Consider the following 14,221-nt stretch of genomic DNA (forward strand, 5'->3'; position numbering starts at 1 on the left):
TTCTGCAAACCCAGAGGGTTTGGGGGAATCACGGTTCGATAGCGAATGCTTTGTTCGCCCAAAGTTCATGCAACATTCTGATGCTGCTAAGCTACAGGCTGTAACACACCTATTCTGACAACAAAGCAAACACCTGAGACCTGTTTCGAATACCCTCCACCACACTGGAGAAGCAGGTAACCATGGTGCGGTCAGGCTTGCCAACTACTTCAGATGGAAGGCTGTATAGCTTCGAGCTAAAGCCTCTCTAGAAGGCTAGACATGCGATGTAGGCCGAGGAAATTGAAAGGAAGAAACGCGTAACCGTTCCCGGAGAGAGTATCTATAAAGATATGAATACTGGGCTTTTGCTTCAGTTAAATGTCCAGAACTTGGTCTCTTCACTGTGTACTACACTCATAGACCCAACGCCTGTATAACAGATAGGCTTATATGTCAAAAGAGCTATTCCTTCAAGCAACCTTTAATTACGCTATAATTAAGGTTCAGTTACTTGAGCCAACTTTGCAGCGTCTTGTTTCTGTCTCCAAAAATCGAGACATTAGTATTACATGGCTCTTGCGAAAGTGTAAGCCCTACGCCACCATACACTATATATAGCCACGACGTTCCATGCGCCGTCAACAACCAACGCAGTTACGACCCGACCATATTGTTTCCAAATATTCCTCAATTGCAATGCTTTCCCCTGAGATACCATTAAAAATTAGTGTACCCATTAGATTAAAGAGGCTCTTCGTGCTTACATGAGCTAAAGTACGGAAGACCATAACCGCAGAGTAAGCAAAAAGAATAAGCAAAAAAACGTCGTGGATCAGCGAACACAGCCTTGTACCCATTTGACCCCCCCCAAAAGTAACAAATATTGCACCTGCTTCAAATGGGTCTCTTTATGAAGAAAAACGGGCCTCGCCCGGAGAAAGTACCCACAGACACAGTCGTTCCTGTGTCATTCACGGACGACCAGCCACACGCTCGCGCGTTATGCATACATCTGACCTCTCGATTTGACGATGTGCTCGATACGGAGGCCCTTCGTCGGGCGCTGAACCGGCTCTTTCAGATTAAAGGCTGGCGTAAATTAGGGGCGCGTCTACGACTGAATGTATGTTGCCCATTCCTTGAATTGTGTTGTCCGGTATGCAGAACGCGTCTAACTCCCATCAGGATGGCGGCAAGCTGGAATATCATATCCCAGCACATTATGATGAAAAGCGGCCCGGGTTTGATTATACGGTCGCTCAGCATGCCTTGGGAATCAATGACCACCACCTAGGTGCCCAGTTCCCCAAAGCTACAGTGCAACCTGCGTTGGTCGGCTGTCCGGAAGACATAGCACCTGTGTGTCTGGGACCTGACTGTCCCAAGCAGATAGAGGACTGGCTTTACTCGGATAGACCGCAGCTCGCGATCCACGTCGCGTCGTTCGACAACGCGACCCTACTAACAATCACCTTCCTACACACGCTCACGGACGCGATGGGCATCGCCACCTTCCTAAAGGCATGGACCGCCGTCCTCGATGGCCGCGAAGTCGATGTCCCGATTTTCCAGGGCATCGACGAGGCTCCAATGGAGCAGCTGAGCGAGAGAACCCCAGCAGAACAGTACATCAACTACAACCTCATGCTCAAACCCCTTGGCCTGATCATCTTCGCTTTCTGGTACATCCTCGACCTACTTTGGAACTGGCGCGAGGAATTCCGCCTACTCTGCATCCCAGGCCACATCATCGATGAACTGAGAACCCAAGCCCTCCACGAACTCAACGAGCAAAACTCACAAGACCCACCCACCTTCCTCAGCGAAAGCGACTCCCTCCTTGCATGGTGGACCCGAGCCCTAGTCAAGGGGATAAACCCCTCCCCAGACCGGCCAATAACACTAATGAACGTCATGGACATCCGCGCAACAGCACTTGACGACCCCACCTCCCTCAAAACAGCCCTCGTAGCCAATGCAGTCATCCCCTCCACCACCTTCCTACGCGCCCACCAAATCCTCCACCAACCCCTCAGCTTTGTAGCGTCCCACATCCGGCGCTCGCTCGTCCAGCTGCGCACAAAGCCGCAGATCGAGGCGTTCCTCTGCGCATCGAGGGCTCACGCAGCCAAGACAGGCCATCCGCCGCTTTTTAGCGAGTCCAGTGCCCTCCTTATCGCCTGTACTAATTGGCATCGAGGCCGGTTCTTTGAGGCGGACTTTTCGGCGGCGGTTGTTAAGACGGGGGTTCCGCTTGCGGAACGGGTGAATGGGCTTGGGAGACCGAGTTTTGTTATTCCGAATGGACATACGAATGGGATCTCTATGCGGAATGGGGGGTCTATTATTGGGAAGGATGCGGAGGGAAATTGGTGGTTGGCATGGACTTTGAAGAGACAGGCGTGGCTTGTTATTGACGAGGAGTTGAGGGTCTTGGGTGGGAAAAAGGGGCAGTGAATGTTGTACTTGGATATAGAAATGTTGTAGAGCGTTTGTAGGATAGACTGCATAGGTGGTTGGAGGGTGTAAAAGATAATATAAAGAGGGTTAAGATAGGATACCAATAGCGCAATTCTCAAGATATACATAGTTCATGAGCCTATATTCGCTGTAAAAGGATTATATGGCATCTTCTCGTTACGATACTTCATGTTTGAGTGAACTTCCCGGCCTTTAACAGGTCCGTTCATGCCCTGACTACATGCAAGGTCGGCTTAGGCGCAATATAACGATCTAGTGGTCATTCTCAGTCAGCAAGATGTACGTCAGCCATACTATGATAATTGGGGGACAACTCACAACTCTCTGACAAGAGAACTTCATTCCACAGATTATCAGACTCCTTTTCCGCAGGTTGATCCGTGTAAAAGAAGCCCGCCAGTAAAGATCGTGCCTTTACCCATTCATCTAACCCAAGACGTTGAGCCATGTCCGTTAACCGGACAACAAACCAGGGATGACACTTATACCCCAGAGAAGCCATGCCACCAATGAATAGAGTCCAGAACAGCAGGTCCGGAGCTGTCTTCTGGAAATAAGGCATCCTTGGAGCGAGACTCTGTCTCAAAGCCTCTACCATGTATTGCATGAAAGGGAAGGTCTGGAAATGCCAGATCCGCAGATTAATGTAAATCAGCAGCGAAAGGCGCAGAGGCTCCTGAAGATTATCGGCTTCCGCTGCGTAGCTGAATGATAGTAGTTGATGTTCAAAAACAAGGAAGAGGTCATTGTCAGTAGGCATCACGATAGATGGTTGACGTTGTGCAGCTTCGAAGTATAGGATTAGTCGTCGAAGTACCTGAAGTAAGGTCTTCATTCTAGGAGCGAGCTCCGAGTACCAGGGAGCGTTAAAGAAGTTCTTGCCGAGTGAGGATAGGTCTCCCGGGATTTGAAGACTATCATTTGCCCGGAAGACTATTGACTCTTGCAGGATCTCACTTCGGAATCTGGCGGACATCGGGAAGGTGGGTCGTGAGTTTTTCAGAGCTGCGCTTTTGACGTCGCTCCTATTTGTGGTTAATTTGTATACGTGCAGTGAACTGGGGAATGGCCGTACTGGTAGATCTTGGAAAGGGTCATGTGGTCTAACGAATCCAGGCCACCCAGCAAGTCTATAAGCCTTTTGAGTCCCTTCGTGTGGGCGTGAAGAGCCTCGACATTAGCATCAACAGCCTAGACACAGAGGATTAGTGAGATGAGCACTGTTAATTCGAGATGAGCTATATCGTGAGGCTAGGTAATAGGTGGGCTCACCTCAATTGCCACAAGGGAAGCTACGATAAGAGTGGTCGACTCAGCGACAGCCTTTACGGGATCTTGAAGAATATGGTTCAGGGTCTTAAGTGTATCGCCTCGAAGGCGAAGCGAGTCTTTAATTGACCGTTGAATGGCGGTGGATGAGACCCCGTTGTTGGATTCTAGAGTTGCGTGGTGGCCTGCAGTCAGGAAGAGAAGGGCCTGGAGCAGGGCTGGCTGAGTGATCGCCCTCTGCCACCACCAGATACTCATCCGTGTGGAATCAAGGGGATAGCATGATGCGATAGTGTGGATCCTAACTGCACTTTGCATCAGCGGAGGGTCTTTATGAGGGTTGTAACCCAGTCAAGATAACGGATGCGGACAAAACCCGGGCTGACGTACAGTGATGAAAATACAAATTCATCGAGTCCGTCATATTCACTGCCGAGGAAGAGAACGGGTCCACATAGCCCTGGCTGAGATATGCCTTCAGAGACCACATCTCAGCTATCTTACTGATCTGCTTGGAAGAGCCATTATGGTTTTCTGTCTCCTCGTGTTCCGTGTTCTTGCGCAATAGAGTGTTGAAAGAGAATGCGTTCGTAGCATCACTTGCTAGTGTGTGAGCGAGCTGTAGGCGCGCTTTTGACAAGGGCTTCGAAGTCTTCAATCTATCGATAGAGGCCTGCTTCTGCTTTTCATGGTATCTCTTCTGGAGAAATGCCTGCTTCTGCTTGCCGACTCTTGAATTGCGCGTTGTGTCTGCCTGGCAGTCGACAAAGAGAAAAGTGGACTTAGAGCTCTCGTTAGGCCTCGCGGTCCTATCAGGCAGGCTTGTGGTCTGAGATGATATCTCTGTGAGAGAGGAAGCGTCCGATTCAGGAGGCGATCGTGAAGAGGCATATGAGGATTCTGGGGAAGACGACATGTTGTGTGTGATAGTGGTGTAACCGTGAGCCTGGGTTCCTCAATAAAAAAATCTCAATCACATAATGAGTACACAGCATCTGGCCGTTATACGCAGTCGTACTATTATATGAATGAGGACCGATCTTTCGAACGATAAGGAGAGGACTTTCCGTTTCAAGACTAGCAAGACGCTGTCGAGTAGGGCTATATTAAGCCACTAGGAAGGCCCAAACCAATCACAACAATTGACCCAAAGGCTCGGCTAGGGAGGTATGGAGCACTGACAAAACCCCTCCAACCAGACAAACGTATGCAAGAGCTAGATACCAAAAGCGTAACGAACAACTGCACGATCGTGATATCTGGAATGTGTATATTGGTGGAACGGCGACCAGCACTGAAAGCCTATCACGCCAAGGGGCCACCAGGAGCGATTAATATCCCGTCAATAATCGGAAACCAGCCCAAATTATGTACACAGACCACCAAGTCGCCCAAAATCTTCCCTGCGCATTAGAAAAACCACATTTTCGGTCATTGACGATAATCATGAAAAAAAAAACAAACGACCCCGGAAACAAAGGAAAAGTAATTAAATAGAGCATTGCAAGGAGAACGATTCAACAAAAGCTGGTGCATGGGAAACAACTAACTCGGGCTGTGGGGCCTATCATCAGTTACTTTTTCCAGACGGCGCCACAAGTCGTCCAAGCCTCCTGCTTGTCCAGAATACGAAGAGACCAATGGTGGCAAGGGCTCCTCCACCAGGATGGCAGCGGAATGCGTTGAGTTGGGTTGTTGTAAGACGGATTTCATGATGCGCCACCGCTGACGCAAAGCTTGGACCTCGGATCGCAACAGCTCATTTTCTTTCAGTAACCGACAGACTTCATCTGTTCTTTTGGTGTATTGATCCGACAGGTTCCGGTATTCTGTTTGGAGGCTCTCGGTCTTTTGTTGGAGGCTTTTCTGTCGTTGTTCCTTTCGCTCGCGGAATCGACGCTGTGCCTCACGGTTTTGCATGCGGCGTTTGACCTATCACCGGTGATTAGCTGAACATTGTCAAGCCGTGACTAAGAAATAGGGTTCAGTACATTCTTAAAGTCATTTTGAATGATGGCGTTAATCAAATGTGGATCCAGCCCGTGGCCATCCTTCTGAAGGCTAGACTCCGGAGGCGTGGTCGGCCCGGTGGTATTATCATTACTATTGCAGATGGCAGTCATGCTGATCTCTCGGTGAACCCCAAAATCATCCTGTAAGCGTTGTCAGTGAAACGGCGTCGAGCAACAATGGAGACCCACGGGCACTTACTAATCCATAGGCCAACTCCAAAGGAGCGCTAGCGTTATCGAACATGGACATGTAAGGCGACGAAAATGGTGTTGGGCTCGGAGTATGGGCCGCCATTTGTGACGGGTGAGCCATGCGCATAGAGGTCTCCATCTTGAGCGTTCAATGTAGAGAAAACGAGAGACGAGGTAGTTTACCGAGATAGTTACGTTTCTACTTGATCGCGGATGGGGACATTGGGACCTTTATATATTTTTAGGTCTCCACCGTCCATCATAAGGAGGAGAATCAACTGCGATGTCTACAACCATGTTGACCATATAGAACCCAGGAGGGCATGCCTTAAAAGGGACTAGCCCAAGAGCACGGCTAGGAAATGCCGGGATGGGCCAATGAGAGGGCAGAAGAGCATGCCCCAAAGTAGCTTAGCTCCTACTCCGCCGGAGCTGATTGGCTGTAGCCAGAAGACATGCCTGAGGACATCGACCGGGGCTGAAAATCCTGGAGAAGATAGTTAACCTGTCCCCTCGGGGAGTTTTCCTTGAGCGAATTATTTCACAATCTTTTCCGAAGATAGCATAACGTAGGCTTTCTAGATAACGCCTGGAAGATTGGCAGGAGATCTCACCAATAGCTTATTTGTGATAGTCGAGACGCCATACCACTAGTGGAGATATACCCTATCCTATTCGCAACAGGCAGTTTGACCCTTACTTTTTCAGGCGTATTTCAATTTTTGGTTTGCTGCAAGGATTATGATTATCGCAGCCTTTCTATCTAATTCCTATCTTTCGTCTGACGTTGCAACGGGAAGGCAATGCTAAAGGGTAAAGGAAAAGTTCCGCGTTACTTGGAGCCGCACTTCCGGATGAGCCACGGAATGTTTACGATGTTAATCCTTGATATGTGTCAGATAAAATGGCTGTACGTGACCATGATCATGTGATTGAAGAGGAGTGAAAAACGAGGCCCCGAATGCACGATCAACATAAGTAAAAAAAAGAATCATAGATATCATCGGAATAATCGATATCTCCAAGAAGAGCCCAAAAGGCTCTAGACTAGATCAGTTTAAGACGTTACATGAATCGTATCCTGTCTCTTATTTGGGACTGAGCGAATATCTGACAATATGCAATATCAACATCGCTGCCTAAAAGTATTTGCTACTGACGTACTACAGTACATTCCATTGGTATAATAGTGGGCCGTGTCTCATTCTTGTTCATATACAAGCTCTAAATTAAGGTACAAACAAAAAAGGTCTGACGATAGGGCTGAGTAGGATAGTTTGTATATCTCCGGTCTCCGTTGTTGCCGAAGTACTCTTTCTTTTCTTTCGTTCGTTCGTTCGTTCGCTCGTTCCCTTGTTGCTATTGCTCTTTGTTTCTTTTTTCTTTCTCTCCCTTCCTTGAGTCTTTTATAGTACAAAGAAAGGGCTATAGAACTTCCAAGTAAGCTACCTAGTCTTTCCTGGCTCTCAATGACATAAGTGAGATAGGATACGCGGGGTAGGCCACTTCATTGTCCTCATTTCTAACCTACTTCATTCCTTTCATCTTCCGCCTTTTTGTCTGCTTTTTTTACGTTCTACTAAGTGTGCGCGGAAGCCGGTTGCAAGCTTGGAAATTGGAAATTCTGGCCTATCCACTGGCACAAAACGATGTGTCTTAGTAAAGACGCATTTTATAAAGTCGGGGTGCGGGTTAGGCTAATACTGCTATGTCATCAAACTCAACCTATCCCCAGCAGGTTCACTAGTACCAAAGCCCATCATTTGGCTTGAGGCCTTGCTTCTTGCAATGCTCATAATATAAATGAGCGTAGCTGAAAATGTCCATCGTATTCTTCAGAGTATCATCATCATGAAAGAATTCCAAGCTGCCCGTGATTGTGAAAACCACCTCCGCCCCTTTCCCCATATGTAATGTATGAATTGTTCCCGGGTTCTCAACAACGTAGTCACCTGGCTTTGCGACCCAATCATACCTGGCAGTATTTAGCGGGGCTTTCCCGTAGGGTTAAATAGCTGTAACAGGATGCATACTCCTTGTAGTTCCATTGACCTTTCAGGGTAACCGCAGTCACAGAGCCCCGATGGCGATGCTTACCCAACCAAGTGTCTTCCAGGCTGCGCAACACGACCACGAAGGTACCGGTCCGAGTTTCAAATCGCAATGGCTTTAGCTCGAGGTTGTTGAGCCATGGATGCCAGCAGGTGTCTTTTTCTCCATCGATATAAACGTCCGGAGAGCTGAATTTGTCAGCGAGTGCCAGCTGAGCCTTCTCCAAATCTGATAGTTTAGACTCCTCGCTGTTGACTATTGCACTGCTTTTCAAGGGGACTGTGTGGGAGGGGAGAGCCCCATCGGGATTGGATGAATCAGGAGTCATGATAAAATGTGGTCGTTTGTAACAGTATGATGATTGTGTGCTACTTGGATTGGAGAGAACTGAGCGGTTTGCCCAGGAACTGCTTCTTATTTATATCGAAGCTCCCTGCACGTTGCCAGGCCTAGACCTGGCCCTATGTGACATAGAGTGGCGGTCAATACGTCCCCGGACATCGATGCGATGTATGTGGTCCGACCCCTTGCTTTCGGGGTATACCAGCTAGAATGCCAATACACAGAACGCCACTATAGAGCCATAGTATGTTTTTGTGTCTTGTATCTTGTCGCTTCACGCTCGGCTACCGAACAACTGGTAGGTTTATGTTCGGAGGGTAATCGAGCCGACAAGGGTCCCTCCACTCGTTCTCCGCGTTTAAATAGGTTGTCCATTCCAGCTTACCGGAGGTGATCCGATCCATCCAGAACTATAAAGCATGATTAACAAAGCGTTCTTTTTCGATTAGCAACCACCACCCCTACGATATGAACTTGACTACATATTGTCATATAAACCGCTATAGTGGATCCAACATTTTCTCCACAACTTTCCCGCATCTACAAGGCCCCTTATACTTCATGGACTCCACAGGAAGATTAAGAGTCACGTTAATATTCTGGAATGGTACTTTATCTTATTGTATATAAGTTGTGAAAGTCACTTTCGCCTGTGTCTGGTCACTACTACTAACAGGAGGACAATCCAGCCATAGGTCACTAAACTTGTTGGTGTGGAGTTTAGGCCTAAACATACTTGGTCTTCAGAGCGATACGAGGGGACATGTGGGCGATAAAAATTTAGTAAATTGAAAAGATCCAATCATGCATTTCGAAAATTCCAAATAACATATAGGAGTACATGGACGGTCAATGATATCTCGCCGACTATTTTTTAGCATCCTTTCCTTAGGGCTTGCGGCGAAACCAGGAAACCCTCGAGTCGAGAGTTATATGGAAAACAGTAGTGTCCTTACGAGACCAAGGTCTGTTCGGGCATATGCCCTAAAACAAACGTAGTGAGAGGAAGGGAAAATGTTAAAGAGCCTGTACGAAGGGTGTACGCAAAAAAAAAAAAGCGTATACATACATATCTTTCACTCTTAATTGGAGGCGGGGCCCATTAGTACTCCATCTGTGCTCCATCATTCTTATCGCCAAGCCCCTGTAAACGTTAGCCTTCCAACCAGTTGTCCATGAGAGCGTGCTATGGACTGTTAATCGGAGTTTTATCCTCATACTGTAGCTGCCCCTGCGAGGCGGGGTATAACAGGGACCCCGCGATTTCCTGGTGCATTATAAGTGTGAGGGATTACAGCTTCATCTTGGAGAGGAAGTACGTGCATCCAACTTATAACTTCCTGCTGACACCGAGTGCGGAACAATCCTGCTGCATCTTCCTTATTGTCTAATTGGAACGGGCGAAGGATGAGACGCTCGGTGTGGATGTGTTTGATTTCCGAGGGTCCCGGGAAGATAACTGCTACTTTTTGTGATGGGTAGGCGGGAGCGTCAAGGGGGTATTCCTCCGTTGTTGGTGCCATGCTGGGGATGGCAATTTGGTATTTAGGAGTATGAATCTTTAAATTGAGATTTGTGCCAAGATGGAGAGGAAGTGTGTCAGAGCGAGTTTGATTATATATGACTGTCAGATCCTATTGGAGCCTAAGGCAGCAACCACGTGACCTGACCACAGCACCAAGGAATCTCTGTATGATAGACTTAGACCTTAAGACAATCAATCCCATACACGTGAGCTACACCAGCTCCATCATGACACGTATGGCCTCCGCTCGTATTCTGATCCTATCACCAATCGTCTGCCAATCAAACGTGTTCTGAGTCACCAAAGGGCCTATCTTGGCATTGTGGACCTTTGGTGCTTGTCCGCAGGAAAACGACACCTACCAAGACCCTGATCAACCATCCTCTGGGCCAGGGTACTAGGAGACTCCTACTTTATTCGTCCCAGGCTAATGACACTGAACCATTTCAAAAGAGATTTACCCAAGCTGTTTCAATATAATGGATCCATTAACGTCAACAGAGCGACCCAGTCGGGCTGCTTCACGACCCAACACGACAAAACGTAATCGCATTCCGCTGTCCTGTACTTCATGCCGTATACGCAAGTAAGTAACTGTCTTCCAGTTCCAAGAGACAGAATACTCTACAAGTCAATCCGGTTCTGATGCTGCCTTAAAGGCTGCGGTGCGATCGCCAACACCCTTGTCATAATTGTACAGCACGGGGAGTCGACAAGCTGTGCATGTATGCCAACGGGGCGGGAAATGCGAAACGGGGAAGGACTACGAATGGTGCCACATCCGAGATCAGATCTAAAAGCCCTATTACGGGCTGGCTTCGGGACGAGGATCTTTTCTATCGAAGCGGTACCCATTGGGATAGTGTGTTGGCTGAAGTGTGCTCTCATATCCTAACGCACCGGCTAATTGCTAATGTGAAATTCAGCTGGCGTCATTGAGATTGGCAGAACCTAGAAAGCTGCAAAGCAACGGTGCAACTTTCCATGATACCAGACTCACTGCAGCCAAGGGCTGTCCTTCCGGGTCTCCCGATGAGCTTTTGACAGTGATGCCATCCCGTTCAGCGGCAGATAAACTTGTCGAGACATTCTTCGACCCTTGTTGCTTCCTTGGACCGATAACATGTAATTATGCCACTGAATATCCACCTAGCGTACCATCTAACGAGACTCATAGGCGCAATACATTATCCAACGTTCATGAAGGAGGTTTGTAACCATAGCCACGGAACGGTTACTACTGATCCTCGCTGACTAGCGAAAGTACGAGCAACACTGGAGGAACCCATCATCTAGTCCATTATCACGACTGGCCCTTCTCTACGCCATCTTCAGTGTGTCAATAAGTTTCCTGCAAAACGAAACCGACAACTACATGGGCTTGTCCGAAACACTCGCGACACTCTACCACACAAAGTCAGGACAGTGTCTAGCGCGTATTAGTACTAACAAAATCTGTGTGCAAACCCTCCAAGCCATGCTCACTCGCTCTGTGTTTGAGTTCTCCCTGCGGGAGGAATGGGGCGCGGGTATAATAGGAACGATGGGGTCTATTGTGCGTCTAGCGATGAGGCAGGGCTTGCACCGCGATCCATCTCATTTCACAAATATCACTCCTTTCCAAGGTGAGATGCGCCGCAGAATATGGACAACACTCGCACAATATGACATCCTCTCGTCTTTCCATCTCGGAATGCCGGCCGCCATCCATACAGCTGACTTCGATACCAAGCCACCGCGAAACCTCCTCGATACGGATCTCGAAGAAAGCATGATCGAGGTTCCACCGGAGCGACCCTTTACGAAGGATGTTCCAATTGGGTACATGCTTACCAAGGACAGTATACTGCGGGTGATGAGGCGTGTAGTCGAATTGCTGAACTCAACCGAGCCGGAGGTGTACGAGAAGGTGCTACGGCTTGACAAAGACCTGCTCGATGTGTATACAGGGATACCCGAATACTTACGCCTCGGCAGCTGGGACGATGCGCGGAAAGAGTCTCCATTTTTAATTATACAGAAGATTCATATAGAGACCCTGTACCATCAAGCGGTATCTGTGTTGCATCGAACATATCTCCGTGGGGCGAGGACGGACCCCACTCTTCGTCTCTCACAGCAGCGATGCGTTGATTCCTCGTTAATATTACTTAAATACCAGGCTTCTATCTATCGGGAGGCTCAGCCGGGAGGTTGTCTAAGCACAACACAGGGATATAGCATCACGCCTGATAGCGAGAACTTTAGCCTCGCGGCCATGGTGCTTTGTTTACATCTTCACTACGTTACGGGCAAAGCACACGATGAAGGCTCTGGAGATTGTGATCGGGTCAGGTATATATTTCAAGCCCTCGAGGGATCGCGCGACATATGGAAAGACCTAGTGGGTGGTCGTGAGGAGACGCGAAAGGTGGCTCTTGTACTCGACACTATGCTGGATCTCCTGCGGCCGAAGATTTCTCTCGCACATGCCGACTTATCGTCCTCTGCATTAGATCAAGCGCCTTCAAATGGCTATACCTTAAGTGCCGGAGATGCTCATTTCGCAGAGCACGGTGTTACCCTCAATGATGATCCATCTACTTATATTCTACAATCACACCGAGCCCAGGATACCGATAATGCTACTGCGGCACAACCCAACATAGATATGACTGGCTTTGACTGGGTTCGTATACATGGTCTTCCTTGAGAGCACTAGTCTCTAACATGAACTCTAACCAGGAAGCTTGGGACTCCTTTGTCCAAGGCGACGATTTTGAAACCGCGTATTCAAGTCTTCTACTCAGCCTGGAACCAGCATCGCAAGATGAGAGCCTTGTGAATTATCTCTCCTGATAAGCGCCTATGTCGTTCACAAATCCGTATACACGTTCTGAGCGATGGGGCCAATAGCCTGGGCCCAAGCATCAACGGCTGCACGCGGCATCCCATCCGCAACGTATTTCTGAACTTTTCCATCTTTATCCACGACCTTCAGCCCTCGAACTACACTTTCGACATATTCCTTCACCGGCATTCCCTGCGGCATCTTACCACCAAAGCGTTCCGCCAACTCATCCACGTGCGCCGTGTCCAGTTCAGTCTCCACATACGGTGGAAGTATCTCCACAATACTAATCGGCGAGTCCTTGAGCTGATTGCGCAGGATAACCGCAAAATGATGCAACGCCGACTTTGTGGCACAGTACACAGGAAACGTGGGAAACGGTATAAGAGCTAGACCTGAGGTAACGAAGGCCAGGAGGCTGGGCTGGCCCGGTCGCGACGCACGGAAGTGCTCGATCACTGAGCGGGCCAGCACGGTAGGACCGGTGAGGTTTGTCGTGATCTCTTTGGTAATAGCCTCCGTGGCCGGGTATGTGTTCGAGGTACTGTCGGGGTTGCTATAGTCCAGGAGTTTCTGGATGCCGGCGTTGACAATCACCGCGTCGATATTGGGGTATCTGGTGAATGCTTCGTCGATTTTGCCGGGTAGGGCGTGGAGGTCTTGGACATCTATCTGTACGATAGGATTAGTGGACTATTGGGCCGTGAGGGATTGTTCGTTCCTAAGAGAGGGTAGTCAGTATACCTGGATGGAACGCAGTCCCGGCAGCTCAGCTGTTAGGGCATCGAGCCTTGCAGTCCGACGGCCTGAGATGATGACCGTCTTGCCTTGTGCGTGGTATTGGCGGCCCAGCTCTTCTCCGATCCCTGAGGTAGCTCCGATAATTAAGAGAGTTCCAAAGTTGGCCATGTTGTTTAATACCTTTTGTATTCACCTCTTGTTATGAAGATGGATTGTACTATGCCAGCCTTGACGTTCGAAGAGGCTAGTATTTATAACCTCTGGGGCTAATTGAGGCTTTCAAACATTGGGTGTCCTGATTGTGCCTCTATATCTCCTCCATGGAGTTAAGCACTGGGTTTGTTAAGAATCCTATACGGATCATCTTGCTCTTCGCCTGACGGCCTTATCCCCATGGAATTAACAGGTGGAGTTGCTACCCGTTGCCTGATTGGTTGTTGGGCTTCAACGTCTTTTCCATAGCCAATCATAACAGCCACGACCCACATTCCTATATGGAATCACCTGAATCTGTTGTTCTAGAGATAGCCCAATTTCTGCAGGTTGCCGAAGATTATAGCAAAATAAACTAACACGGTAGATCATTGTTATGTAATCCAAATGAAGATACTTTGCCTACTGGCAAATTATAAAGCCTTCGAAGCTTCAAAGTCTTGCCTGCAAATGGCCAGTGCATGCCTAAACTCGTCAGACCTGGTGTCGAGATTCCGATCTTTTGGCTACCATATGGATGCAACAAAGTCAGCATGTGTGAGCCGGATAAAATAATGTACTACGCAGTCCAGGCCCTTTGTT

The 14,221-nt window shown here is 48.5% G+C and overlaps 7 protein-coding genes across 7 annotated transcripts; 2 read left to right on the top strand and 5 right to left on the bottom strand.

Annotated features, from left to right (window-relative positions):
• The first annotated feature begins 840 nt into the window (after positions 1-840).
• On the top strand, positions 841-2,499 carry BDW43DRAFT_267151 (uncharacterized protein). Its single transcript, XM_032040960.1, has 2 exons — positions 841-1,105; positions 1,168-2,499. The coding sequence occupies exons 1-2, from the start codon at positions 881-883 to the stop codon at positions 2,437-2,439; spliced, it is 1,497 nt and encodes a 498-aa protein (XP_031903369.1). The 5' UTR covers positions 841-880; the 3' UTR covers positions 2,440-2,499.
• A 1-nt stretch (position 2,500) lies between these two features.
• Positions 2,501-4,793, bottom strand: BDW43DRAFT_240355 (uncharacterized protein). Its single transcript, XM_032039664.1, has 5 exons — positions 4,123-4,793; positions 3,736-4,037; positions 3,539-3,654; positions 2,782-3,488; positions 2,501-2,715 (listed from the first exon to the last, which is right to left on the bottom strand). The coding sequence occupies exons 1-5, from the start codon at positions 4,646-4,648 to the stop codon at positions 2,669-2,671; spliced, it is 1,698 nt and encodes a 565-aa protein (XP_031903370.1). The 5' UTR covers positions 4,649-4,793; the 3' UTR covers positions 2,501-2,668.
• Positions 4,794-5,277: 484 nt separating this feature from the next.
• On the bottom strand, positions 5,278-6,075 carry BDW43DRAFT_308210 (bZIP transcription factor; the record flags this gene model as incomplete). The annotated part of the gene is made up of 3 exons (XM_032046436.1): positions 5,278-5,664; positions 5,724-5,885; positions 5,944-6,075. The coding sequence occupies 3 exons, from the start codon at positions 6,073-6,075 to the stop codon at positions 5,278-5,280; spliced, it is 681 nt and encodes a 226-aa protein (XP_031903371.1).
• Positions 6,076-7,679: 1,604 nt separating this feature from the next.
• BDW43DRAFT_323646 (2,4'-dihydroxyacetophenone dioxygenase family protein) lies at positions 7,680-8,428 on the bottom strand (the record flags this gene model as incomplete). The annotated part of the gene is made up of 2 exons (XM_032049794.1): positions 7,970-8,428; positions 7,680-7,911 (listed from the first exon to the last, which is right to left on the bottom strand). The coding sequence occupies exons 1-2, from the start codon at positions 8,314-8,316 to the stop codon at positions 7,680-7,682; spliced, it is 579 nt and encodes a 192-aa protein (XP_031903372.1). The 5' UTR covers positions 8,317-8,428.
• A 647-nt stretch (positions 8,429-9,075) lies between these two features.
• Positions 9,076-9,931, bottom strand: BDW43DRAFT_267156 (uncharacterized protein). The gene is made up of 3 exons (XM_032040961.1): positions 9,654-9,931; positions 9,551-9,597; positions 9,076-9,474 (listed from the first exon to the last, which is right to left on the bottom strand). Exons 1-3 carry the CDS (start codon positions 9,851-9,853, stop codon positions 9,461-9,463), a joined length of 261 nt encoding a protein of 86 aa, XP_031903373.1. The 5' UTR covers positions 9,854-9,931; the 3' UTR covers positions 9,076-9,460.
• Positions 9,932-10,064: 133 nt separating this feature from the next.
• BDW43DRAFT_240391 (putative C6 transcription factor) lies at positions 10,065-12,978 on the top strand. The gene is made up of 6 exons (XM_032039665.1): positions 10,065-10,441; positions 10,515-10,731; positions 10,782-10,980; positions 11,033-11,064; positions 11,120-12,523; positions 12,580-12,978. The coding sequence occupies exons 1-6, from the start codon at positions 10,335-10,337 to the stop codon at positions 12,691-12,693; spliced, it is 2,073 nt and encodes a 690-aa protein (XP_031903374.1). The 5' UTR covers positions 10,065-10,334; the 3' UTR covers positions 12,694-12,978.
• BDW43DRAFT_323652 (putative short chain dehydrogenase) lies at positions 12,593-13,594 on the bottom strand (the record flags this gene model as incomplete). Its single annotated transcript, XM_032049795.1, has 2 exons — positions 12,593-13,357; positions 13,430-13,594. The coding sequence occupies 2 exons, from the start codon at positions 13,592-13,594 to the stop codon at positions 12,710-12,712; spliced, it is 813 nt and encodes a 270-aa protein (XP_031903375.1). The 3' UTR covers positions 12,593-12,709.
• Between the last annotated feature and the right edge of the window lie 627 nt (positions 13,595-14,221).

The sequence above is a fragment of the Aspergillus alliaceus genome (assembly GCF_009176365.1).
Source record: "Aspergillus alliaceus strain CBS 536.65 unplaced genomic scaffold BDW43scaffold_8, whole genome shotgun sequence".
Taxonomy (NCBI): Eukaryota; Fungi; Ascomycota; class Eurotiomycetes; order Eurotiales; family Aspergillaceae; genus Aspergillus; species Aspergillus alliaceus.